Raw genomic sequence first — 27272 nt, 5'->3', positions numbered from 1 at the left:
GTTTTTTTTTTTTTTTGTTTTTTTTTTAAAGCACACTAAACGGCAATCAAAGCACCTGACTCTAAATGAAATGGTTAGCTTACAGTCGTGTTTACATGTTGCGTTTGCTTTGCTTCAAAAATTATACCCCATGTCACTTTCTTGGTGTCAAAGCCACCATAGAAGTCTGACAAGGCTTGCTTACAGCACTTGCAGTTTTTGAGAGACTTTTTATTTAGCTTTGCTTTATTTTTTAGGTATTGCAGGTGTGAGATCAACACACACTGCGTCTGCCAAGCTTCAAAAAAGCACCACTGAAGCATCAAAACGTCAAAGCATGTTGAAGTGTTATTGTAGGTGCTTTAATGTGTTTAAGTTTAAAGCAGGAGTAGTCGTATCCTAAAAACAAACAGTTGACTTTTTAGTAACTCTTAAATCTAAAATGAATGGATGAAAGATGAGGCGTTATGTTCAAGATGTATTTTTCAGTGTCATTTAATGTATGTGACAAATTAAAGCTTTTTATTGTACTTAAAGTGATTCTAAAGGTTTGCTTTAAAAAACAAAAAAACAAAAGCAAACCTGTCTATACACTTACCTGCTGTGGTTTTGCACAGCAAGCAGCTTGCTATGGGGGCACCCGCTGTTCCATGTGTCCATTCATATGAAGCTGTACTTTGGCCCCACCCCTTCTCTTCATTGGCTCACTGGATGTGATTAAGGGCTAATATCTCAGACAATGAAGAGGGAGTGTTATGGGGGTGCTGCACACAGTTGTGTGTGGTGGTGTTTTTTTTTTTTTTTTTTTTTTTTTTTTCTCCTTTCGGGCTTTATCTATTTTTTTTTTTTGTGTTTTTTTTTTTTTTTTTTTCCTATTGAATTTAAAAAAAAAAAAAAAAAAAAATTCACTTTTTTTAAATTTGTTTAGGATGGGCACCTACCTCAATAGAAGAACAAATAGAGAACGAAAAAAAATGCAATCAACTGCTTTAAACCAAATCTTATTCCCATCTTGTGGCTTTGTGCCAACAGTAGATCCTTTAACTTCCTAACTTGTTTCCACTGATCATAAGTCAGAGGGCTCTAGATTACATACTGATTCCAACAGACTAGCCATACCGTTTTATCCCCCTTTTGGTTAAACGTTAGTTATCCAACAAATGTTTGAGGGCATAGTTTAGATCCCAATACATCTGTCCTTTCTTTTTGTCCGCTGAGTAGCCATCACTGTCCCCAGGACAATCGGAAAGGTTGAGACATGCACAGAGGGTTTTAAATCTTCCTACTATGTCTAAAACCTAAGTGATGTGGGTTTTTTTTTTTTTCCACCTGCACTGTATTCCCTAGGAATCTTCCCTGAATATCTGTGTTCAGAGGGGAGACATCCTCGCAATACAGGAATTCCCACTGTGCAACTGTTGTGACTGGTACAAAGCAAAACTTTCATGGGCTTGAGGACTGTGGTCATATAATTTCACTTTATGGCCACTGTTGCTGATGATGTTTATGCTTGCCTTTGTAAAACTACAAAAAAAATCTCCTTAGGGCAGGGATCTCAACTTTTTATACAAAGGGGCAGTTTTTCATACTTTGAGGGCTGGTGGCCCGCTATGACCAGTGGGAGTAGAAAATGTCTTGAGCTTGGTAATCAGCGGGAGTAAAAACAAAGTGTCTGTGGTCAGGAGGAGGAATATCATTGGTGTCGGTGGAAGAAATGGTGTTCTGTTTATATTGGTGGGAGGAATTTTTGCCACCTTGCTGGTTTGTGTCAGGGATGGTGTCCCATCATTCCTGTCAGTGGCAGGAATAGCACTCCATGTAAGCGGAAGTATGGCTCATCGTTGGTGCCAGTGGACAGAATAGAGCCACACTGTTGTGAATGGGAGGAATTATGCCTTATCATTGGTGTTAGCAGGAGGAAAAAATGCCCTGCCTTAGAGCTTGGCTAATTTAAAAAAAAACTTAAATACCTTTTCTGGACCAAGCAGGTAAGGTTTTGTTGTATTGCAATCATTTTTGCCCTAATATAATCCAATCACAATGTTAACCAGATGGCATAAAAATCCATTTTATTTGCTTTCTCAGTACTGTTATTTAAAAGCCATGGTTATTGTAATAAACATTTCAGCAAAGCTCACTAATGTGCAGAATATTTTAATACATTCAGTTCACTTTGTTCTGGTAGCAAAACTGACTGTTACAAGAATCTTACAGTATAAACTGTTGTGTAAATTGTTTATCCTCCTTTTTTTTTTTTTTTTTTTTTTGTATCTTTTTATGAAGGTCCGTCAAGAAGATCACCTAAGCTTAAAATGGATCAAGCAGTTCTTCTGATTCACAATGAGATACATGAGAAATTTTACATCTATTGGCGTTCTGATCAGTGCTACCAGGTACCTTGTTGTTGTTCTGACTGTATAGCCTTTTTGCCTTTTTTTTTTTTTTTTTTTTTGTTTTTGGTAGCTTAGAGAAGGGTTAAAACTGCACAAATTTTTTGACCTTTGTTTTCAATTTAGATTATAGATTTTTTTTTTTTTTTTTTTTTTTTTTTTTTTTTTTTTTTTTAACTTCCTTCCCTGTAGGTACGACAAAGTTAAAGGGAATATCCCTTTAGTTCTCACAAAAACAGGTGTCACCTCTATTGCATTTCTGGTGGCGACTCTAAAAATTTTTTTATTTAATTTTTTTCCCCCTTTCCCCTCAGTCATTTTCCAGGACCACACCCTGAGAGATGATTGCTTTCTCTCTCTCCACAGAAAAAAGTAGAACAGAGAAACCCCTACCACCCCCTCATCCCTCAGTTTAGATTTTCCTACTGTCTGGGAGCAGCACAATGTTTGTTTACTTGTCCTGATTGGATGGCCAGTAGCCTACTTTTATGTTGTCTTCCTTGTATACCATGTTGCCTCTAAACGTTTTCATTCTCCTCCTAGGTCATGTTATAGTTTAATAGTAGTAAAAATAAAAAAAATCAACTGGACTAATTCTCTTAATTTCTGTTAGTTTATCCAAACTACTTTTTTCAGTTCCAATGACTGTTATATTAAAATGCCTTAATCAAATTGCCATGGAATATGTGGATGTTGATTGTCCAAGAATATGCTGACAAGTGTGAAAGTTGTGGAACCACCCTGTTCTAGGTACAAAATCCCATTGTTGGTTTAATGAAACCTGATAGGTATTCATTCCATTATTTACATGGTACTTTTGTAAGCTTAGACTAGTGGGGTATGGTGGTGGACAGGTTCGAAAGCAGGAGGAACAAAAGTACAACACTACCTTCTGGCAAAGGAAAGATACTCTTGGAACATGGATGCCCTTTGCAAAGATTAAGATTTCGGCCTAGAATATGCATTCCCACCCCTTTCATGAATTCCATGGGTACTACAAAAACAATGTCAGTCCAATTGTAGACTTGTACTGATCTCTCCTTGATGGCCCAAGAGAATGCAGTGTGCAGGCCCAGAGTATGTTGGTCCAGATCCCCAGCCTCTGACAGTCAAATCAGGCCATCTCTTCTAGTGAAGCTTCCCTGACCTGATCTTTTTCAGTAGATTTGCCTAAGTTCTAGCTACAGATGCTAAAAGGAAATGGTTGTTCAGATGGGGTATTTAAAGAGTATCAGTAGTTTTTGAAAAGATTAAGACAGTAGCCAGTGGGAGTGACTGCCTGATAAACTAGGTGCCCACTCCCCCAAAAAAGTGGGAGAATCGGCAGAACTTCCCTTTAGGGTTGAGGCTCTGCTTTAGCATAGTGATGTTTTCTGAAGGAAAATGTTAAAGTATGGAATGGTTTTTCTTCATGGTGCACTGAGAAATGTTTCTCTTCCATCAATTCCAGTGTTTTTTTTTTTTTCCCCTTCAGAATGGAGTGGACTAGGGTTTAGCAGTTTGTACTCTACATTTACAAGGTTTCCATGCATTCCATCTTTAAGGACATTAAAGTACAGTAAAAGCTCTTTTGGCCCTTTCTGTGACCCTGTAACCTGTTTTCAGCTGATAGTGGGCTAAAGCCTGCTGACATCACTCAGCCAATCCAAGCTGGGGAAAGATCCCGACTTTAAAGTCGGAATCCACCCCAGAATGTGGAGCGACACTTGGCTCAGTGTCTCACGATCTGCTGAGAGGCTGAGCAAGCCACAGCCCTACGCTCCAGTGAGAGGAGACATTATTCACAGCAGCAGAGAGCTCAGCAGTCATGTGACCGCGGAGTTCTCACACTTAGAGCTGGTGGGGGACAGACGCAGCATTGGAATGATGCTGCATCCACCTAGGCAGGTATGATTTCAGAAAAGAAAAACTAAACTTTAAGTTGACTGAAGATCCGTTGATGTTGAGGAGGTTTCTCTTGGTGAGAGTGCCAGACTGGTTCAGGAAAAGATTTGTCACCATGGGATTTGTCTAATGTTCAATGGGCTTATTGGGTACTCTTTGAACAATTACTGAGTTCTTCACTAACTGCTATGGGTAATTCTCTTGATAGGAAAGGTGATATCTGACATTGCTGAGATCATAAATTTTTTTTTTTTTTTTTTCAGCTGACTATTCCATACAAAGTAGAAGTAATCCTAGCAGCTATTGAGCCAATGGATTACTTTTACAAGAGGTGGAAGGTGGTACCCACCCACCTTCTACCCCCCAGCAGTTCTTCAGAGAGCGCAATACTGAAACCAGTCACTGTGCTTCTACAGAAGGTGACTGAGTTATTCTGACTTCCCTCTGCAAAAAACCCAGTGACTATGGAAGAGAATTTCCGTTCTTTGTGTTTGATGCCTTCTGGGATATCTAGATGAAACTAGGGTTTCAGAAGATTAAACCTTTCATCTTGACTTTTTATGGTCCAAGAAAGGGCTTACAGGCTTCAAAGGTCATAGCTGACAGATGGATAAAACAAGCTACTCTATCTTTTGTGTATAAAGGTGGTTCACAAGTACCCCCTTCATTAAGACCCATTCTACCAGATATTTGGTAACAATGTGGGCAGATTAGACAGGAGCATAAGTAAGAGCAAATCTGCAGTGTGGCCATTTGATCTAGTCGGGATACTGTAAAACACCAATGCATTCTATGGTGTCAAACACCATAGAATGCATGTCCTCACAACAAGACTCCTTTTCAGGTTGCTTCCCATAAGTTGAATGGGGATTTCCCTGTTTAAACATACTAATTGTATTCCTTGGAATCTTTCTGAATAGCAAGCCAGATATCCACCCTTTTTTATGAATATATTAATCTAATTCTGTCCCACAAACCTCAGCTGACATGAAAATAGACTACCACCAGTGTACAAGGTGGGGGGGGGGGGGGGAAGTCAGTCCCTAACCCTCAAGGGGTGTACAATCTAGGGTCCCTTACTCACATTCATATGCAAGGGCCAATTTAGACAGGATCCAATCAACCTACCAGCATGTCTTTTTGGAGTGTGGGAGGAAACCGGTGTACCCAGAAGAAACCCGCACAGGGAGAACATGCAAGCTCCAGGCAGGAGGTGCCGTGGCTGGGATTTGAACAAACAACCCTAGTACTGCCAGGCGGAAGTGCTTACCATTTAGCCACTGTGCTGCCCTAGGTATAGATTAGGATAGGCCTGGGGGCCTTGTCCAGAATAAACAGACCTTGCATAAAGTACAAGGTGTGCTTTTAAGTTAAAGAATGACATTGCCAAACTGTTTTTCTTCCACCCCCTCCCCTCCCTTTTTTTTTTTTTTTTTTTTTTTTTTTTTTTTTTTTTTTTGCTGCATCTGTCCCCTTGCCCAGTCATGGAAGGTTTTATATGAACCCATTAGCCTCATTGTGAGGGCATCAGTAGCTGGTGAACAAGTGCCTTGTTTGTTACTTCAGCTGCCAGGTGCTTTGTGCAACCAGCCCATTTTTGTGTGTTTGGGAGCAATGACTACTCAGAGTTGCTTGTCCTAATATGTCAGCCGTGCGGGTGCAGGTAAGCTACCTTGAATGCAGAGGCTCTGCGATTGGGGCTACTCACCATACAGCTGTCATATTGGGACAAGCAACTGTGTCCATGCAGCTGCTGTACCCCAGTAGAAAAGAATAACCTGCCTGCATGCATCACTTGGAGGCTGAAACTTCAGAAACAAAATGCTGATTCATGGGCTGCAAGTGTTGGCGCCTGTCTGAAGCCATTCCCACTTTACAAAGCCTTCATGAATGGACCGTGGAGAGGCAGGCACCCATCATATTTCTATAAAGTTTTGCCAGTCGAGCAACTCAAATTGGAAGCAAAGACAGTGTAGCCCTCCTCAAATCGGGGAGATTGATGCTATAGAGACAGAGGGTGCAAAGACATAGTGCGTTTATATTGGCTCTGACAAGGGGGGCCAATTCCCTGAAATGTCAGCTGGCAGGAGTCATTTATTCACTAGCTGGATCGCAAACTTTTTTTTTTTTTTATCCTGTGCCTTTGTTTTTGTTACCAGCCAACTTGTCTTTTGAGTATAATCTAGATGTTCCTTTACTTGTAATAAAGTGCTGAAGATAATGCACTAGGCGTTTGTGCCCTCTGTTTTGTGTTTCTATTCCTGGAGTTCCACTTTAACTCAAATCCATGGTCTGTTATGGTAACCAGCTTTTAACTGGGCAAGAAAAGGAAATCTTCCTAAGTGAATATGGATAGTGGAAAAAATTACAAAAGAACTTAACTGATTTTCTTTTGTTTACAGTGCCTCTTTCAGACTTTATCTGTCACAAGCCCAACAAAAGGGAGAGACACTGAAATGGCGATAGTAGATACACGACATGCTATCACCCTGCAGCTTAACAATACCTCAAATGTAGAACTCTGTCGGTAAGTTTCACAAATGTAATTACAAAAAGCTCTTAAATTCGAAGCAGTGTGGCAAAAAATGATTCCCCTATAGCGTTCAGTACTACCTGCTGAACGCAACCCATTCAGCTGAATAGGGGCACCCTGCAAGCATGCAGTGCGTGCATGTGGCTGCAGCGTGCGCACTGCACATATGTGGCTGCAGAACGCAGGTGCTGCATTTAGGGGCTATATAACAGGTGGTGAGGAAGCAATACAGCCTTCTCACTGCTGCAAAAATGCTCTCAAGATCAATCTGAACATGTATCCTAGCACATTATGAAAGACTTGCCTAAAAATGAAGCCCTCCAGTGGAGCACTATCACTGCTGCTGGGGCTTCCATCTTCACCTGGGTATTTCCTCACGGTTTGCAGGCTTCAGCCGTGTGGCTGAGATGCAATGTCACTCCCACCCATGTGCAAGGGAGTCATGGCCATGGTACAGCACTGAATGGATGGCATTTAGTACATCTACAGATGAAGTTTGACATAATCCTCAGTTTTACTTGATTTGTGTTCATTTTATTAACCTTCTCCATGTGCAGAAATCAGGTTATTAAATTTTTCAGTGAATTAACCTAGCTTTGAGGCTTTATTCTCTCCACTTGATAGTTTTAATGCAAACACAATCATTGGGCTATGTGTCCTAAATTGCAAGACAAAAGTGTAAAATAATGGTATGTATAAAGCCCAAAATATTAAAAATGGGGACAAAGTAGAATAGCTGTCCACAGCTGCCAGTCGGGTGTTATCACTCATTTGATGGGAGAATGTTAAATTTGGAAACTGCTTTAGATATCCTTCCAGCTTTTATACACCAGCTATATGGTTTGTGTATAGTGTCAACACTATTAAGCTAATCTCAGGGTGTTTATCACTATAACATATGTCCCTTAACATACACACTTAATTGTGTATATGGGGAAGTGCTTTTTCTTTTTCCTTCTGATTACCTTGTGTTTTTTGTGTTTTCAAATAGAGTGCACTACAGATTTAGAGAGTTTGGGAATTATTCTTTGTGGGTAAAGTCCAACTATTCCGGTACCAAAGATGTAACGTGTGGCATAATAATCAATTATAACCCTGGATACACCAACTTCCGTAAGTATGTGGGTAACACTTTGCATCTTGCATATAATAAAGACTAAATGTATAGCTTAAAGTGACACTGTCCCTACAAAGGGCAAAAAAACACCATTTTACAGAGCGCTCAGATCTTCACTGTCTTCAACAGCTCCAGTCTTACACATTTGTCACACTTCCAGCTGTGTCTAAAACTTGCACAAGGCTCTTCAGCTGCCAAGCTCTTGAAGACTGCAAGGTTCCCAGCCGCTTAACTTAGTGGCACCCAAATGCTGTAGTTGTGTGTTTTTTTTTTTTGTTTTTTTTTCCCCCCCTCTGCCACCCCCCACTTCACTTTCATTTGGTTGAAACGAGGACTGCATGTTAGTTGTGGTCCTGGGCACTGCTCTATGCACACCACAAATACCATTGTCCATCCTGGGAGCAAGCAAGAGTAGGGGAGCAACATTCCTTGCATACAGTGGGACCAGCAAAAGAATTCCCCTTTTTTTGGTTAAGGGTGGGAGAGAAGTAACTTCAAGACTGCAGTTATAGGCCGCTATCCCCGGTAAAAGTGGATGAAGTGGAGCTTTTTGCACTTGCCATACAAGGTCACAGGACCTTTTAACATCAAGCCTGCTATGTAGGTACCTAGGAATGAAGCCTGATATAAAAACTGATCTGATACTTTTTTTTTTTTTTAATCCTTCTGCAGCCATTGTTATAGCGTTGTTTGTCTATGTGGCCATTTTTATTGTCCTGACCGTGGGATCGTTTTTATTAAGGTATGACCGCACAATATAATCTCTATACTTATTGTTAACCACAAAAGTAAACTTTTGTGAGGATAATTTTGGGGATAAATGCTTTTTTAAAATGGCATGATTTATATTGAATGCTGTTGTGGCAGGTACTACTACATATACATGTAATTTGAAGTGTATGGTGTTCTTATAACTATGTTTTTGGAATGCATTTAGTTAAGTGTATCAAAGCCAAAACGTTTGGATTTAGAAAGCAAGAGGTTACAACCTGTCAGGTGTTTATTGCAGTCTGTCACCACTGGCAGGATTCACAATCACTATGGGGTCTTTTTTTTTTTTTTTTTTTTTTAAATGTTCTCACGCAAGATTTAAATTCACTCATGACTCTCCTTCCCAATTTAAATTCCGTTAGAAATGTGTGATTCTTGTGTGTAAGCATTTATAATAGCCCCCTTTTGTGTCCTGATGATCATTATGAACAGAAAGTGATGGCAAATCCAAAGTCCTCACGACATGAATAGATGGGAAATATTCTAATGGGGGAGACTTGTTATGACAAGTGGCTAAGTGGAGATTTTTCCTTATTTTGGACATATTTCCGCTTACTTTCTGTGTCTTTGGGCTGACAAGTGAGCACAATTTCCATATTGACACGGATGGCAAAAACACTCCTAGTTTTGGATAAAGTAGGTAAGGGTTAAAATCCCTGTCAAAGTGAATCCTGGTATCAACAAAACTATTTGGCTGCAGAATATACTACTTTTCCTCTTTTAACAGAATCAAATTATCCATTCATCCCAATACACATTTATGCATTAATCTTTCATAAGAAACCTTTTTGGGCTGATTTACTAAAGGAGCTGAGACAACACAATCGTATAGTCGTGAAAAGCAAGTCCCTGATCACTTTGAATACCCAGCCATGTTAAAGTGAAAGAAGTACACAGGAAATGACTTTTCACATGATTTGGATAGTTAAAGTGAATAGTCACACAATTTACTATGTGAAGATTTCTCAACTCCTTTAGCAAGTTGGCCTTGGTTTTTGCTGGCCAGATCATGCATGAGATATCTAATGAACATCAAGCCATTCCCGCAGAAACTCAGAAAATTCCAAAGAGTATAAACCTTTTTTTTTTTTTTTTTTTTCCCCCCCCCCCCCCCCCCCACAACTCTAGGTACTATTTAAATGTGTCTGCATATTCTGTAGCTTTATGTTGATTCAGAACATTTTTTTTATAATCCTTCAGCATTTAAACAAAAGATAGGCAAGCTTGGTAGTACGCATCTACTTCTCACAATGAATATATACAGTATCAGTAACTTTATGAAATAGGATCATATTCTTCCTGTTTTATCAATTTTAGTCTCAGCATTCGCTGTTCCTCTTTTATGCAGCTGTAAATGCCAACATGATCTTAGGGTTGCAAATGAATGAATCAATCACATTACACATTGCTAAAGGTTTCCTGTCATGCTTGGCATGTGTTTAATGTGATTATGCTGAATTTATTCTCAGTGGATGCAGAGGTTTCTTTTAAACTGACACAAAGCTAGCAATTGGACCCAAGGTCCATCTGATCAGAGCACCCTCCACCAGGGCAGTAATCAATGATTTGTACCTGTAGATTATAATGGAGCTGTGACATGTACTTATTCTAATAGGAGCTTGCATCCAAATCAATTAAAAATAACCAATACAATCCAGATTAACCTCTTCATGATGACGGTAAAACAAATCCTTGTGCCTGAAACCAGCTTTGCAAGTTTGACGTGTTAAAACTGTACATATTGCAACAACTTGGGCAGGCCATAGACTATGTGATAGTGTTTGTTTTCAGGTAGAATAAAAAATAAATGATACAAAGTAAAAAAAACAAAACAAAAAAAACCTGGATTAAAAACTGTTAGTGTATCTTTTTCTGCCTTCAAGAGTAGAATACTGCGGTAGGCTGTACAGTGACTGCTTTGATAGTCGGTCAGTGATCAGTTGATTGAGAGTTGGTGCGTCCGACTCCCAGTTGTCATCGACAGCTCAGGCTCCATGCAGAGTGCTCTTAGCACAAACACAGGTATGCTAATATGTGGCCCCGCAGAAGACCCACTTGGGTAAGGGCACATATGTTTGTACGCTCAGTGGAAATAGGTTGGAGTAACTAAACCCCAGAACAAAAGTGTGTTTAAAATATAATATAGTGTCTGCATATATAATTTTTTTTTTCATCACATTTCACATGATCACATTTTAAAAACTCCTTTTTAATTTATAAAAAAAGCCTTGTAAATATTAATTTTTTTATTTTGGATGCTGTCATAGGCTTCGATCATATTTACTTTGACCTCCCTAGATCCTCCCTCATGGTGTCCAGGCAATCGCATCTTGTGTGTTTTCCTAGGGGGACATGGAACTACGTTCTACATACTGATGGGAGGGCAAGTGGGTGCCACTTGGGCTGTTCTGCCAATCCAAAGGCTATCACAACCTAGTGCAGTTAAGACCTTAGCCGCTCACAAGAGGAACATTTTTATATTAATCTGATTCTTATTGGACTTCTGTTACCTAATGAGTAGAGACTAATAAATATTACAGCATTTGTTTCATGTTGGACTATTCGTCATAAAATGCAACAGGAGTTTTGAGCTTTTGAAAGTTTCACCTCCTTTTTGGAGACAAAAATTTTGTATACATTCCATTTTTCTTTTTACCTGCTTTGGTAGGTGGAGCCCTGTCAAGAATTGGTTATGCAAACAGATCAATCCTACTGAAACAGACCGGCTCATTAATTCTGTAAGAGAAATCTTTTGTATTGAAATAATGCATGTCTTTTGTACTTCTCAACCACAATTTTATTTGATATGCTCTGTTTTTAGAGTTCTATTTAGTGTGTGTGGTTGTGTGTGGGTTTTTTTTTTTTTTTTTTTTTTTTTTACAAGCATTTTAAATGCTTGTAATCCCTTTAAGTCTATGGGGCCAAAAATACATTGTGCTGCACCTTTCGAAAATGTGCACTGCACCATGTTGCATTGATGTAAGCAGGCATCATAGAGAATAACTTTATTTCCATTGTGCATGACAGCAGATGCAAAAGAGACTGCACTAGTGCAAACAGGGCCCAATTAAAACAAAAGTGAGTCTTCACCCAAATAGTGTGAACATATAGCCTTCAGCCATCCAGTTATGTAAAGCAAATTCCTGTGCACTCTAAATATACTTTCTTGTCTATAAAATATACATTCATGTCTAGTTGAAGAAAGTAAACAGGAATTTGATTTTCACATGGTTTAGTTAATCAAGAATGAATGCTCATTCAATGTATTGAGCAAAGAGTTTATCTTTAGTAAATCGGCCTCATTACCTTTCCTTTTTTTTCTTTCCCTGTGGTTTGACACTGGTTTTTTTTTTTTTTTTTTTTTTTTGCTCACATTCAGTTTGTCTAACTGCAAGTGAACAAGAGCCACTTCCTCCACATACCTGTTTCATCCAGTGTTGTCACTGACAAATATATCTATATATCTATCAGTGCATTCATGCTAAAAGCAGAACCTAACATGTTTACCTACAGGATTGCATGAGTTCTTACAGAATAAACTTTTACAGGAGAAAGTTGGGTCATGTGTGTTTATAGATTGGGTAATGTAGCTTGTAGACACTGCAGTCAAAGGTATTCACTGGATTGTTACTAGTTGATTGTAAAGAAACATTAAATGTGGTATAAATAAAGCATTTCTTTGTTTCCAAAGGAGCTTGGCTCTCCAAGCAGGGCTGATCTCTGTAGCCAAGATGCCCATCTTGCTACATGGACAACTGTACCCCAGCGGCTGCGATCATTGGATACCTTTAGAGGGTAAGCATTTAGTTTAAAAATATTGTCAAATCTTTATAAAGAATATATTTTCTATATAGTGTTTGTGTGTGTGTGTTGTGGTGGTGTGTGGTTTTTTTTTTTTTTTTTTTTTTTTTTTTTTTCCCCTGTGCATGAAGGTAAAAAAAACCTAGTCGGCCCCCCCAATACTTAATCAAGATTGATCCAGATCCAGCAACGTGCATGAGCAACTACTGTCCTGGCTCTCTACCTCTTCATTGGTTCAGATTTCAGTAGGAGCTCACACGGCTGTCAATCACAGCCAGGGAGTGAGGTGTCTTATGAACACGTAGAGCAGGGCTCGAGAGCAAGCATGCATGAGTGCCCCCATAGTGAAGAGCCCAGAGAGGGAACAGGGGACCCAAGAAGAGGATTAGGGCCCCTTTGCAAAAATCTTGCACAGAGCATGCAAGTATAGCATGTTTGTTTTTAAAATAAAAACAATTAAGCCTTTTAGTATCTCCTTTCTGCAATTTATTGCAGAGGTTAATGATTGGGCTAGAGTCAAGGAACAGAAGGTTTAAATCTTAGTGGTTTATGTGATGGGTTAAAGGTTAAGTTCACCTTTTTTGAGAAATAATGCATGCGCCTTTTTTTTTTTTTTTTTAAATTCAGGTAATACATTTTTGCTAATTTCTGCAGATCATTGCACCCACAATCAGCAGATCACAGGTGCAATGGCAGGCTCCTGCAGACTCAGAACAGCTGTCTGCTCATACCTTGTACGGGCAGGCAGTTACTTTTGAGAACAGATCAATAAACTACAAGGATGCCCACTGGCACCCCCAATGTTCATTAAGAACTACAAGCCATCAGCTGTAATGACTGATGGTACTCGTAGTCTATTCATTTGTAGGAAACTGAATAACTCAGCTGTGGTGGGTGGAGCCCCAAATGGTAGTAACTGCAACAGTCTGTGTGCAGGAAAAATATTAACCCCCCCCCCCCCCCCCCCCGCCAGCCTGCTCTCACACTGCAGGGTGGATTGGTGGGGGGGAAAAGGTGTATCCTCTTAAGTACTAGTGTACAGGTCAAGGTTTAACCACTTGCCCTCCAGAGGATTTACCCCCTTCCTAACCAGGACATTTTTTTGCAATATGGCGCTGCATTACTTTAACTGACAATTGCAAGGTCATGCAATGCTGCACCCTGATTAAATTTATTTTTTGCGCTATAAACAGACTGACAATTTTGAGAAACATTTATGTTTAACTTTTTGCTATAAAACCTACCCAGTGAAATTTTTACAGAAACCACATTTCATCCTAAAGTTAGGCCAAAATGTATTCTGCTACATGTCTATTTTGCTTTTATTAATAAAAAAATTGAAATACATGTAAATGAGTGTTGGGATATTATATACAGTGGGGATCGAAAGTTTGCACACCCCAGCTAAAAATTTGTATTTAATATGCATAAAGAAGCCAAGGAAAGATGGAAAAATCTCCAAAAGGCATCAAATTACAGATTAGACATTCTTATAATATGTCAACAAAAGTTAGATTTTATTTCCATCATTTACACTTTCAAAATAGCAGAAAACAAAAAAATGGCATCTGCAAAAGTTTGGGCACCGTGCAGAATTTATAGCATGCACTGCCCCCTTTTCCAAGCTGAGACCTGCCAGTGTCATGGATTGTTCTCAATCATCGTCTGGGCAGACCAGGTGATGTCAGTCTCAAAGGTTTTAAATGCCCAGACTCATCTGACCTTGCCCCAACAATCAGCACCATGGGTTCTTCTAAGCAGTTGTCTAGAAAGCTGAAAGTGAAAATAGTTGACTCTCACAAAGCTGGAGAAGGCTATAAGAAGATAGCAAAGTGTTTTCAGATGTCAATATCCTCTGTTCGGAATGTAATTAAGAAATGGCAGTCATCAGGAACAGTGGAAGTTAAAGCAAGATCTGGAAGACCAAGAAAAATAGCAGACAGAACAGCTCACAGGATTGTGAGAAAAAACAATTCAAAACCCACGTTTGACTGCACGATCCCTCCAGAAAGATCTGGCAGACACTGGAGTTGTGGTACACTATCCACTATAAAGAGATACTTGTACAAATATGGTCTTCATGGAAGAGTCATCCGAAGAAAACCTCTTCTACGTCCTCACCACAAAAATCATCATTTGAACTTTGCAAATGAACATAGACAAGCCTGATGCTTTTTGGAAACACGTTCTGTGGACCGATGAGGTTAAAATTGAACTTTTTGGCCGGAATGAGCAAAGGTACGTTTGGAGAAGAAGGGGCACAGAATTGAATGAAAAGAACCTCTGCCCAACTGTTAAGCATGGGGTTGGATCAATCATGCTTTGGGGTTGTTGCAGCCAGTGGCACAGGGAACATCTCACGAGTAGAAGGAAAAATGGATTCAATAAAATTTCAGCAAATTTTGGATGGTAACTTGATGCCATCTGTGAAAAAGCTGAAGTTAAAGAGAGGATGGCTTCTACAAATGGATAATGATCCTAAACACACCTCGAAATCCACGGGGGATTACATCAAGAGGTGTAAACTGAAGGTTTTGCCATGGCCTTCACAATCTCCTGACCTCAACATAATTGAAAATCTATGGATAGACCTTAAAAGAGCAGTGCGTGACACAGCCCAGAAATCTCAAAGAACTGGAAGACTTTTGTAAGGAAGAATGGGCAAAGATACCTCAAACAAGAATTGAAAGACTCTTGGCTGGCTACAAAAAGTGTTTACAAGCTGTGATACTTGCCAAAGGGGACAGTACAAGATATTAACTCTGCAGGGTGCAAAATATATATATATATATATATATATATATATATATATATATATATATATATATTTGCAGAGGGCAGTAGTTTGTCTAATTTTTGCTTTTGTGCATGTTTGTTGCAGCATCTTGAGTTAATATTTTACATATGGTATGAAAGTAAATAATTGTGCTAATATATACATACCACAATTTATAAAGTGTAATAAAATTTTATTATGCTTTATATTTTTGGTATTACTGTATGCTACATTGATTAGTGCAACACAATTACTTATTTGGCTACTAACAAAATAAATTGAAAGTGAAAGCTGCAGTTTCCTTTTTCACATTAAATTAAAACAAACTATCAGGCAAATTATTTTTGCTACTGTTTATACACCACAAATTCTTATCTGTAGCTTATTTTAAAGAGAAACTCTAATCAAAACCTGGTATTTATAGGAGAATTCAGAGCAAAAATGCTCATTTCTTGTCTAGGGGTTCAGTAAGCGGAGATACTTTCCTAATCCTCAAAGCACAAGACCAAGCCCCAACGCTCTGGCCCCCCGCACGCTAGCAGTCTTGTGAATGGGCTGTTTTTGGTGTCGTCACGCCCATAGACAGGCCCCAGATGTGACGACGGCAGGAACAGTCTACCACTAGGCATGGGAGAGCGTGGTTTTTCCAGAGGACAGAGTAAATACAGCTTTTCCTTGAGCCACTAGACAAAACAAGCAGTTAACCCATGCACTGCAGGCACATCCCCACTGCATAGGGAAAGACTGGAGTTCTGCTTTAAGTTAGAGTGGATGCTGGCTATTTGGGAATCTTCATATCTCAAGACATCACTGCCCAGGTTAAAGTAGTATTAAAACAATATTTCTGCCCTCCACTATCATTTATGTCTCACTGAAATCAACAGTGTGTAAAGCTGTCAGCTTAACTGCATAACTGATCTATGAATTGTGCTCCGCAGGAGATAGCTGAGGTTTTAGAACTCCTACTGATAATTACTATATCTACAGCTCATGCCACATTTACTTGAAATGTAAGAATAAATAAAAGCATAATGAATGTGAAATACTTTGTGCATTTGATACCCACTTTATGACAATTATGTTCACTAAAATAATCAAAACCCAGGTGGTCAATGAAATGCTTCTTAATTGTAAGTGGAGAAGGGCTTTTTTTTTTTTTTTTTTTTTTTTGTCATTTGGGGAAATGCCCCCTTATAGATAGCTAAAAAATAGCTGATTTCTGTCAATGTTTACATATCAGACCAGAAATTGCTCATTGCATAAGGAACCCCAACAACCTCCTGAAAGTGAACCCCAGATGAGTAAGGCAGACCTAGGCCATTTTAATGTTTTTTAAAAAAGGGGGGGGGGGAGAGGCTTACAAATTTAATTTTGTTTTTATATTTTAGGCTTGCTCTTATGATAATGGTGTTTGTGAATTATGGCGGAGGAGGGTATTGGTTCTTCAAACACCAGAGTTGGAATGGTAATGTAATGCCCTAATTTCTCTGTTTTCTGTCATATAGTTGTCACATAAGGGCTGATTTTATAAGCTTTGAAAAGTGGAGCAGTGGTGAAGATTTTGTTTGTAGCAGTCACATTCTTTGCGTTTTCTATCTGGTTTATTTAAAATAGATCAAAGTTGTTACAGTAGTCTCTGTCCCTAATACTCATTGTAGAAACACTTTTTTTTTTTTTTTTTTGATCACACTGTATGGATTCAGGTGTTTCAATCCCCTCCATAGCTGCCGGTTATAAAATAAAGCACCTAGCCATGCAGAATGCTTTTACAAAAGAGTTTGTGAAAGAATGGGTTGCTCTCAGCTCAGTGAATTAAAGCGTGCTACCATGATGGGTTGTCACCTGTGCAATAAGTCCATCCGTGAAATTTCCTTGCTACTAAATATTCGTTTGAACTGTTAATTGTAATCTAATAAATTGGAAGCAACTCTGCCACGAATTGGTAGGCCATGTAAAATGACAGAGTGTGGTCAGTGCATGCTGAAGCACAGAAGTTGCCAACTGTCTGCAGAGTCAATAGCTAAAGACCTCCAAACTTCATGTGGCCTTCAGATTAGCACAACAGTGCTTCATGGACTGGGTTTCCATGGCTGAGCAGTTGCATCCAAGCCTTACATCCCCAAGTGTAATGCAAACCGTCAGATACAGTAAAGAACACCACCACTGGACTCTAGAGATTGTGCTGAATCTCACTTCTCTGTCTGGCAATCTGGATGTGCCTGGGTTTGGCATTTGCCAGGAGAATGGTACACGTTAAGGGAACTCTTAAGGTGTCGGCATAGCAAGACCTTTTGGACCATTTCATGCTCCCAACTTCGTGGGAACAGTTTTGGGATGGCCCCTTGCTGTTCCAACATAACTGTGCACAAAGCAAGGTCCATAAAGACATGCATAAGCACGTTTGGGGTGGAGGAACTTTACTGGCCTGCACAGAGTTCTGACCTCAGCCCAATAGAACACCTTTTGGTCTGAATTAGAGTGCAGATTGTGAGCCAGGCTTTCTCATCAGACATCCGTGCCTGCCCTTACAAATGCACTTCTGGAAGAATGGTCAAACCTTTCCATAGACACACTCCTAAACCTTGTGGACAGCCTTCCCAGAAGAGTTGAAGCTTTATAGCTGCATTGGGTGGGCCAACTTGCTATTAAACCCTATGGACTAAGACTGGGATGCCATTCTAGTTCATGTGCATGTAAAGGCAGGCGTCCCAATACTTTTGGCAATATAGTGTAGACTTAATAGCTTGCAATGCCAAGCTGCAAATTTCTCAAGTTAGCAAAATGCAAATGGTATTGACTCCAGAGATCACTTTTTACCCTTGTACAAATCATTAGTAACACCTTATCTAAAATATGCAGTTTTGGCCACCAGTTCACAAAAAGGTTATTTGAGAACTTGAAGTGCAGAGAAGGGCAACAAACAGTAGTTGGAGGATGCTAAACTATGAGGAAAGATTTTAGCTGTACTGAATTTACACTCTTGAGATTGAGGGATATGATCAGTGTACATAAATACATAAGTGGTCCATGTAGTGAAATTGATGTATAATTGTATAATCACTTTCAGATAATTACACAAGACAGATTTAAAGTGTAATTTGACATGCTTAAGTTAATCTAGAGAGTAGAAGTACTGTATTGGGAGTAGAGCAATAAAATACTTCCAAATGCCTTAATTGCTGCTTTTTTGTGCGAGTCATGAGATTTATTCCTTTGCTCCATACTGCGCTGTCTAAAAGGTGGGAGGAGCAAGCAGGAAAACACTGCACTTTTCTAACCAGTAAGGTGCATTCACAATGTGAATGCACCCTTAGCCTTTACTAAAATAACATGGTGCAAGAAATGGAGCTTTTACAAGAGTGTTTTTACTCAGGTGTGCGTAGAGAATTGTGATGTCTAAATACCAGCCCTGAATTTGCCTTAAAGCATATTTTGCCATATGGATTTGTAATTAAGATATTTCTGCTAATCTTTAATATTTATATTTCATGATGAACTGAACTGTTTAACCTTAAATTCCTTTTTTGATGTTTTTATTTTGTGGGTTGAACCTCAAGATCACTTTACTACATTACGTTTGCATGTTAAGTAAACTTTAAAAAGAATGTAGACTATAAGCAGCTCAGAGCTAGCACTTTATTGTAAATGGTGTGCAAACTTTTTGCAGGTGTATGTCGCTTCCAGCTATGGTATAATTTTTTTTTTTTTTTTCCTTTTTCCCTTATTGCAGGGTTGACATTAGCAGACCTTGTCTTTCCATGGTAAGCATAATTTTGCAGTTTTTTTAACTTTGTTGATTTCACATACAGAAAATTAATTTACCTTTTTTTTTTTTATATGATCAGCTTGAGCAACACTGAAATATACTATAACATATATATCCTGCCTATTGCAAGAGGCTCCAGTGTTTGTGGTTTTTTTTTTTTTTTTTTTTTTTTTTTTTTGTCCTTGGCTAATAGACCTTTTGTGGGAGTTGTGTGGGTTTTTTTTCTTGATCAGTTACCCTTGATGTACCGGTATATCTTGAATAGTACCCAGATCCCGAAGCAGCAGGGCCAGTCTGTAATGCTTGCATTGGGCACTGGATCCTGCTTTTGGAACTCTCCTTGTTACATGGTGCAATTGATCTGTTTAGCTACAGGGTGCTATACAGATCCACAGCTGTGGTCCATTCCTTGTCACCCAGACCCTGAAGACACCTTTGGGAGCATGGCCAGTGTGATGGGCAATGCCTGGACCCTGAACGGGTGCAGCAATGTGGGCAAAGTAGTACCGGGGTATCCTTTTTTACATAGCAGTTCCTGGCTATACATGTCTTGTTAGAACTGCATTGTGCCTTGGACACAATGTAGTAATATACGGTACTACAGATCCAAGTACACAAGTGATTTGAGGACACAGGTTATGGGGTAATATACACTTCTGGTGTTTTTCCCTAGCTATTTAGCGTTAATTTACCTTTTTAGATAGCAAAATGTATCCTTTCAAATGTGGCATGTGGTGTTTTTTGTTGGACTCTTTGTTAGCACCTGGGTTATTGCGGGTTCTTACTGCACTGGCTAACTTTCACATCCCCCTTGTGTGAGTACCCTGCAGGGAGAGATCCTCACTCAGCAATGGTAATCTAGAGTTGTGTGGGAATGGGAACGCATGACACATGGACACAATTCTGCTGAAGGCTCTGACAAAACATCAGGTTGTGTCGGGCTGATGGCAGGTCCCTTGTTCTGGAGCAAGGTTTTGCCCTGACACCACTCTATTCACTTCACTTTGTTTGCACTCCTCGAGAAATGCATGGCCTGTCTGACTAAAGCAGAATTTTTTTTGCCACTGTCTGATTTATTCCAAACATAATCTCCACTTCTGGAAATGGTGGGTTCCAACAATCTTCCTCTTTGTTCATGGGTTGGCATGGGGATGCTGATACGTTTTAGCAGAGTCTGATAAAGAATTTTAACCACCAAAATTTTGTGAAGCCTATCCTTCACCTTCTCACCATATGCAGGCTTGATCGAGAATAGGGAGAGGCCAATCATTCTATAAAACCCAAACTCTCTAGAGATTATTTACGCCTCCAGGCAGACATGTTGCTTTTAATCGCAGTGCACAAGTAGGCACTACATGCCACAGCACAGTAGTGCTAAGCACTGCTGTTTGGTGACATGAATTGGTGTGCATTTCAAATAAAGTTGACAGTGGCGTTATGCGCTAAAATATAACACCGCCTCCTAACGCGCCTTAAATCAACCCAAAACTGACAGCTGCCTGAACACTAGTGTTTGGGCAGACAGTGAAAATGGACCTGAGGATAACTGCTTGACCTATATACTCCATAGTTCTCTAGTAAAACATTAGTAAAGGGCTAAAGATTTATTTGATCTTGAGAAGATGAACAATGAATTTCAACTCCTTTTTTGGAGCCCTAAAAAGAACCAGGCAAACACATATTTCTTGGATTCCTGCACACATACTTGTACTGTCAACAATATTTAGGTCTAATTCTGACATCAATTTCAGGTTTTTCAGTGTAACTTTAGTCTATGGCTGACCCTATGATCAATAACATAGGCATCCCCTGTTTGCCCTTATCTGGGAAATCTTTTTGGATTATGCTGATAAAAGCTTCAAAACTGTCACAGCCTGATTTCTTCTCCCCCCCCCCACTCAGGGTTGTGGTTGCCCCCCTCCTCCTTTTTGGTGGGAAGATTAACACAATTTTATCATTTTTCATTGTTTTTCTATTTTCTTAGAGTTCTTCAAACAATTATTCTTGTCTTCTAATGTATACAAAAGCCATGTCTCAAGTACATCCTTGGGAGCCATAATCTGATTCCTTGCTGTGGGGATGGCCTATAATGTTGCTTTGGTCACTGTTTCCTGTGCAGGGTGCTCACCTTGCCACTTTGTGCAATGCATTGAATTGGCCACAGGGTGCTATACATGTCCAGGGCTGTCATCCATTATAGTTTCTGATGATGACCCCAGGGGTATACCCATTTTGACAGATTAAGCCTGGACTTTTTATATAGTCCACAGCTTTCGCAGTAAAGGTCAGTTACAGGGTAACCCTGTCTTACTTGCAAACAGGGCTATATTTTGAATGTTTTCACTTTATAGTGCAACATTTTCAAACTTTACACTGAACTGTATCCAGAGCTCAGTCTCCGGTGGATGACCAGATGTTGCATCACACCACTGATCAAACAAATTAATGCCACTTTTGCCTAGAGCCTTTTAAGGTCTATAGCTGCCTGTTTCCTCCTGAATTCCTTTACCTGTAGCTGTGGCTGAGACCAGGTGTAAGTGACCCATTTCTAAACAGGCAAACTTTCTCTCTGCCGAAGGCCTGCTTAACCTCAGTGACACTGTCTCTTGCATTGGCATAGGACAGGTTTTAACACAAGTCTCAGCATCCAATTCTATCTGGCACAATTTCTTGGTCAGATTGTGTGGCTTTAATACAGCCATCTTTGTCCAGGACTGAGAAACACTTGCTTGTCCCAGTCTGGTTCTCAGCTAGAGTCACACTGATATGCCAGTCCAAGAGGATGAAGAATCCTAGGGAAATATTGAGGTAGTGTTGGAGGAAGCTACAAAATATTCTTCCAACCCCACAAATTGTGGTTATGTTAAAGTAGGAGTGTCACACAGTATACTTATGGTTAAAAATCTCTCTGCCTCTATCTGCAAAAACCTTGGTTTTGTGCAGCCTGACTCTCCATCTTTCCATGCCCCTATGGGTACAGAGACCTACAAAAACATGGAACAGCTTGGGCAATCTATGATTGGGTCAAACCTGAAGAGCTTTTCACTCTCCCCAAACATCTTTGCTCAAATCTATCCAGTGGAAAGAAATGTGCAAAAACGTGGCCTTATCCTGTGGTTGATCCTGCTATCTGTTCTAAACAAAAATCTCATTTTACTTTATAGAAGTTTCTTCCTTCTGCAGATAGAAAATTATATGCTTCTAAAAGCACCACTTTGTACAAGGTAGGTCCTTTTTTATTTATTTATTTTTTTTTTATCACACAGCCACAGACATACTAAGACAATCTCTGGCCTCTTTCCAACAGGCCAGATCTCTTCTCTCAAGGCCCTCCTACTCCACTTCACAATTTCTGGCTTTAATGGTATGCCTGCTGAAACTCAGGTTAAGGGATAGAGGAATTTGAATCTAGATTCCTACTGTAAAGCCAAAAAGGCTACTTTGTAAGATTTATTATTGCAGCAGGAAATTCTACTTTGCCTGGTGCACGCTTTGTCAATTCAGCCACAGATTACTGTGCCTCACATTCTGACATTCCTGCAAACAGGTCTTGCCCTTTTTAAAGTGTCAAAGTTAGATTATGGTCAAGTATTGTCCTCATCCATCCTTTCTCAAAGGCCTCTGGCCTTGCACTGTCTTGTAGAAACCTTTTTATTCAAGGTGTTTAGTATTGGCCCCTGCCCCTCTTCCAGAACACTTTGTTTACCTGGGACCTTAATCTGGTTCTTTGTGCCTTACAGAAACCACCCTTTGAACCCATTAGGGATATTCCCTTGGAGAATCTTACCAGCAAAGTAGCTTTTTTAGCCATCATGTCAGACATCTTTTTTAAATTGGCAGCCCTTTCCTATAAAGAGTCTTTCTTCATACTTCATAACTAGTTTCCAGTCACCTGATGGTATAAGACTAAAACCCATGGTGTATGACTAAGTTGCCTGTGTCCTGTACTATACTCCAAGATATGGAATTTACAATTGGGCCAGTTTATCTCTTGTCAAATCAGCTTTTTACATTTTCCCTCCATTGCAGACAACATGATCTTTTATACATAAATACCTGGATGTAAGAATCCAGAATGTAGATCTGGGGCCTACAGATCTACACGCGAATGATAAACCTTTTTGTAGCAGAGGCAACTACCTTTTTGGAATCCATCTTTTTATCGTGTGTATGTAGGTGTTTATAAAATGTATTGTTACAACCACAAGATAATACAACATGTTAATGGAGAATTAAATACTTTTTAGGTTTGTGTTTATCATGGGAACATCCATCCATCTGTCCTTAAATTCAATGCTGCGAAAAGGGAACTCCAGATGGAAGCTGTTTTGGAAAGTTCTTTGGAGAAGTATTCAGCTATTCCTCATTGGAATATTTGTGATAAACGAGAATTATTGCCGTAGCCCATGTAAGTTGTTTGCTCTGTGTATGCTATTGAAGCATCTTTATGTGTAGGAACCTATTCTTCACTACCAGTAACCAAGTACAGGTGAAACTCAAATGAACTTTTGCACGATATTATAATTTTTTATTTCAGTAATGCAACTTAAAAGGTGAAAGATGAGAGACTCATTACATGCAAAGCAAGATAGTTCAAGCCGTGATTTGTCATAATTGTGGTGATTATGGCTTACAGCTCATGAAAACCCCAAATCCACAATCTCAGAAAATTAGAATATTGTGAAAAGGTGCAATATTCTCAGCTCAAAGTGTCCCACTCTAATCAGCGAATTAAGCCATAACACCTGCAAAGGGTTCCTGAGTCTTTAAATGGTCTCTCCCATGATTGAGATTACTGAAAGATTGCTGACTTGACAGTTGTGCAGCAAACCATCATTGACACCCTCCATAGGGAGGGAAAGCCTCAAAAGGTATTTGCAAAAGACGTTGGATGTTCCCAAAGTGCTGTATCAAAGCACATTAATAGAAAGTTATGTGGAAGGGAAAAGTGTGGAAGAAAAAGGTGCACAAGCAGCAGGGATGACCGCAGCTTGAAGAGGATGGTCAGGAAAAGGCCATTCAAAAGTGTTGGATTTTCACAAGGAGTAGACTGGGGCTGGAGTCAGTGCATCAAGAGCCACCACACAGACGGATCCTGGAATGGGCTTCAAATGTCGTATTCCTCTTGTCAAGCCGCTCCTGAACAATGTCAGAAACGTCTTACCTGGAAAACAGACCTGGTCTGTTGCTCAGTGGTCCAAAGTCCTCTTTTCTGATGAGAGCAACTTTTTCATCTCATTTTGAAACCAAGGACCCAAAGTATGGAGGAAGAATGGAGAGGCACACTGCAAGATGCTTGAAGTCCAGTGTGCAGTTTCCACAGTCTGTGTTGCTTTGGGGAGCCATGTCATCTGCTGGTGTTGGTCCACTGTGCTTCATTAAGTCCAGGGTCAACGCGGCTGTCTACCAGGAGATTTTGGAGCACTTCATGCTTCCTTACGCAGACTAGCTTTATGAGGATGCTGACTTCATTTTCCAGCAGTACTTTGGCACCTGCCCACACTGCCAAAAGCACCAAAACCTGGTTTAATGACCATGGGATTACTGTGCTTGATTGGCCAGCAAACTCTCCTGACCTGAACCTCATAGAGAATCTATGGGGCATTACCAAGAGAAAGTTGAGAGACATGAGACCGAACAATGCAGAATAGCTGAAGGCATCTATTGAAGCATCCTGGTCTTCCATAACACCTCAGCAGTGCCACAGGCTGATGGCTTCCATGCCACACCGCATTGAGGCAGTAATTGCTGCAAAAGGGGCCTAAACCAAGTACTGAGTACATATGCATGCTTATACTTTTCAGAGGTCCGATATTTTTCTATGTAAAATCCTTGTTTTTATTGATTGCATGTAATATTCTTATTTTCTGAGATTGTGGATTTGGGGTTTTCATGAGCTGTAAGCCATAATCGTCACAATTATGACAAATCACGGCTTGACTAATCTCATATTAGTTTCACCTTTTTTAAGTTGCATTGCTGAAATTAACTTTTGCACGATATTCTAATTTTTGAGTTTCACCTGTATATTCGAACTGTTTGGAAGTATCAGTTATAGCATGCATCCGTCAAAGTGTACATGGTAGAAAACACAAATAATTCATTTCATTCTGTTTTTATAGTGTCATGGAGTGATATTCGGATAATGGGTGTTCTTCAGCGCCTTAGCTTGACCTACTTAGTGGTTTCTGTTTTGGAGTTGCTATTTACTAAACCGCTACCAGACGCTCTTCCTCAGGTAACACATGGGATGGTCTTTAGTGTTCACATGGACACGTTTTTTTTCTTTGTTTTTATTATACGATGCACCAGTGGTGTATTTAGGTTTTGTGCTACCCTAGGCAACACAACAATTGGCACCCCCCCCCCCCCCCCACAGAAGGAGCCTGATATTGACCAAGAACGCCCCTGCCTTCCACTACCACTGCCCCTCCATACACCAGCCACCCTCCCCCATGGTGAGAGAGAGACACTCGCCTTCACAGCTCTGGATATCCCCAGGAACGAGAGTAGGGGTGTGCATACACCATGAAACCCACAGCACCCACCATGTCTCCATGCCGCGTGTGTCCCTTCTTCCAAGGGTCAATGCTGCCCCCCCCCCCCACGAAAAATGCCGCCCTAGGCAAATGCCTTGTTTGCCTTGTGGTAAATACACCCCTGGGATGCACACTTTTTTGTGAGTAGTGTCAGATTTAAGCTTTGGTGGGTTGTTGTGTGTGTTTTTGTTTGTTTTTTTTTTTTTTTTTTATGCAGACATTTTTCAAAACAGTACTTGTATTGATTTTGGGTAGATGTGAAGAGATTATGGACAGATGAGTGCAAATTGTACAGTGTCAAGGTCCAACATTCACACTTCCAAGCTGCTTTTATATGGCCACACATTGCTCAAATGTCAAGTTGCTGTCATAATTCAAGCTGTAAGTAGGCTGTCAGCACCCCATGCTTGACAAAGTCTATTTTGTCAGTCTTTTTTCAGAGGAGCAAAGTGGTAAATTTTCCACCAAACAAATGCAGTCGCTCTTCAGGTCCCAGCAGCTGCTGAATACTATAGCCAGAAGGGGAGATTTCCTTCATTCACGCTGTCAAGCCCGGGGGCTGAATGAGAGAAATCTTTGCATGTATAGCTAGCTTTATTTGTGTAATGGAGGTAATATTTATATTAAATACTGTACACTATCTGTACATCACCATGTATAGAGTAAGTCAATTGCTAAAAATGTTCAGTGTAGAACTGCTTTCCTCCCAATCTAACGCTGAGTGAGGCACACAAGCGGCAGCCAAGATGCTGTTTCTATCTACCTGGTAGGCTTGGTCCTTTTCTGAGCTGTCAGCATTGGCTCCCTGTATATCTACCAGTGACACAGCTTTTTCCTTCCTGCCCTCATGCTATATTCCAGGTTCGTGTGGGTTTTTTTTTTTTTTTTTTTTATATCCCAGTTCTTGTATATTGTGTTTAATTTTTTTTTTTTCAGAATCGGACTTGTTTTCTTATGCAAGATGTGGTTATGTTCTGGCCACAGTGGCTTATAATTTTGGCTTTGGAAGCTGCTTGGCTTTGCCTGACTCTATTGCTACCTGTTCCTGAATGCCCCACGTGAGTAATATCATACTAAACCTTTTCTTGAAGTTAAATTTCTAATGCAGGCTACACAAACTAAAATTGTCGTCCTTTTTCCTGACCTCCAGTCCTGCTGCCATACATGTTCAGGAAAATTTTTGTTAAAGTAACTTGTGTTTTTTTTTTTTTTTTTTTTTTTTTTTATGTTCCATCCTAAATCCATTTTTGACAATGAGGCTCAAAAACCAATAGGAATGCAAGCTACTTGTACTGAATGCTAAGATTTACATATAACTTAAGCTGCTTAAATCTCTGGATCTACTGACTGTTTTGGCAGTCTTTTTACTTTTATGACTTTTCATTATATATGTTTGAATTGCTTTGGGGTTTTGATTATTTTTTACTTTTAATAAGAGTGACAGAATACTGTGTAGATTATGCAAAGCATTGTGGCTGATGGGTCTGGTAAACTGATTTTGACTGCCCAGTTAGAAATCGGGAGGGGCCCAGGAAGGAGACAATTACAGAAATCAACTATGTAACTCATGAAGCCTTTTAATGCCTCAAATTTTGCTGTGGTCTACAAGGATGGAACAGGCTCTGCAGCCAACTTTTTCATTCAGTTAAAACTGGCTCGATGGACGTTGTGTGCCCAAAGCACAGGACCTGGGAATATGTCCTGTAGCCCAATCAG

At 39.8% G+C, this 27272-nt stretch overlaps 1 protein-coding gene across 2 annotated transcripts in view; it reads left to right on the top strand.

The window, feature by feature from the left end:
• The window catches only part of HGSNAT (heparan-alpha-glucosaminide N-acetyltransferase), a 44732-nt gene that overhangs the window by 6603 nt on the left and 10857 nt on the right, over positions 1-27272 (top strand). The window contains exons 2-12 of one of the 2 annotated variants that reach the window (XM_089675321.1): positions 2263-2372; positions 6656-6780; positions 7778-7899; positions 8576-8645; positions 11343-11412; positions 12366-12469; positions 16640-16716; positions 18982-19012; positions 23265-23425; positions 25140-25255; positions 26493-26614. In XM_089675321.1, the coding sequence (XP_089531447.1) occupies positions 2263-2372; positions 6656-6780; positions 7778-7899; positions 8576-8645; positions 11343-11412; positions 12366-12469; positions 16640-16716; positions 18982-19012; positions 23265-23425; positions 25140-25255; positions 26493-26614 (1108 nt within the window). Of the gene's footprint in view, positions 1-2262; positions 2373-6655; positions 6781-7777; positions 7900-8575; positions 8646-11342; positions 11413-12365; positions 12470-16639; positions 16717-18981; positions 19013-21366; positions 22242-22324; positions 22382-23264; positions 23426-25139; positions 25256-26492; positions 26615-27272 lie in introns of those variants that run through there. The other variant, XM_089675328.1, reaches the window with a different exon arrangement.

The sequence above is a fragment of the Staurois parvus genome, unplaced genomic scaffold (genome assembly GCF_062004578.1).
Source record: "Staurois parvus isolate SC_StPar_1 unplaced genomic scaffold, SC_StPar_1.0 ptg000013l, whole genome shotgun sequence".
Classification (NCBI taxonomy): Eukaryota; Metazoa; Chordata; class Amphibia; order Anura; family Ranidae; genus Staurois; species Staurois parvus.
The sequence above is the reverse complement of the archived record's forward strand: the minus strand, read 5'-3'. Positions and strand labels throughout refer to the sequence as shown.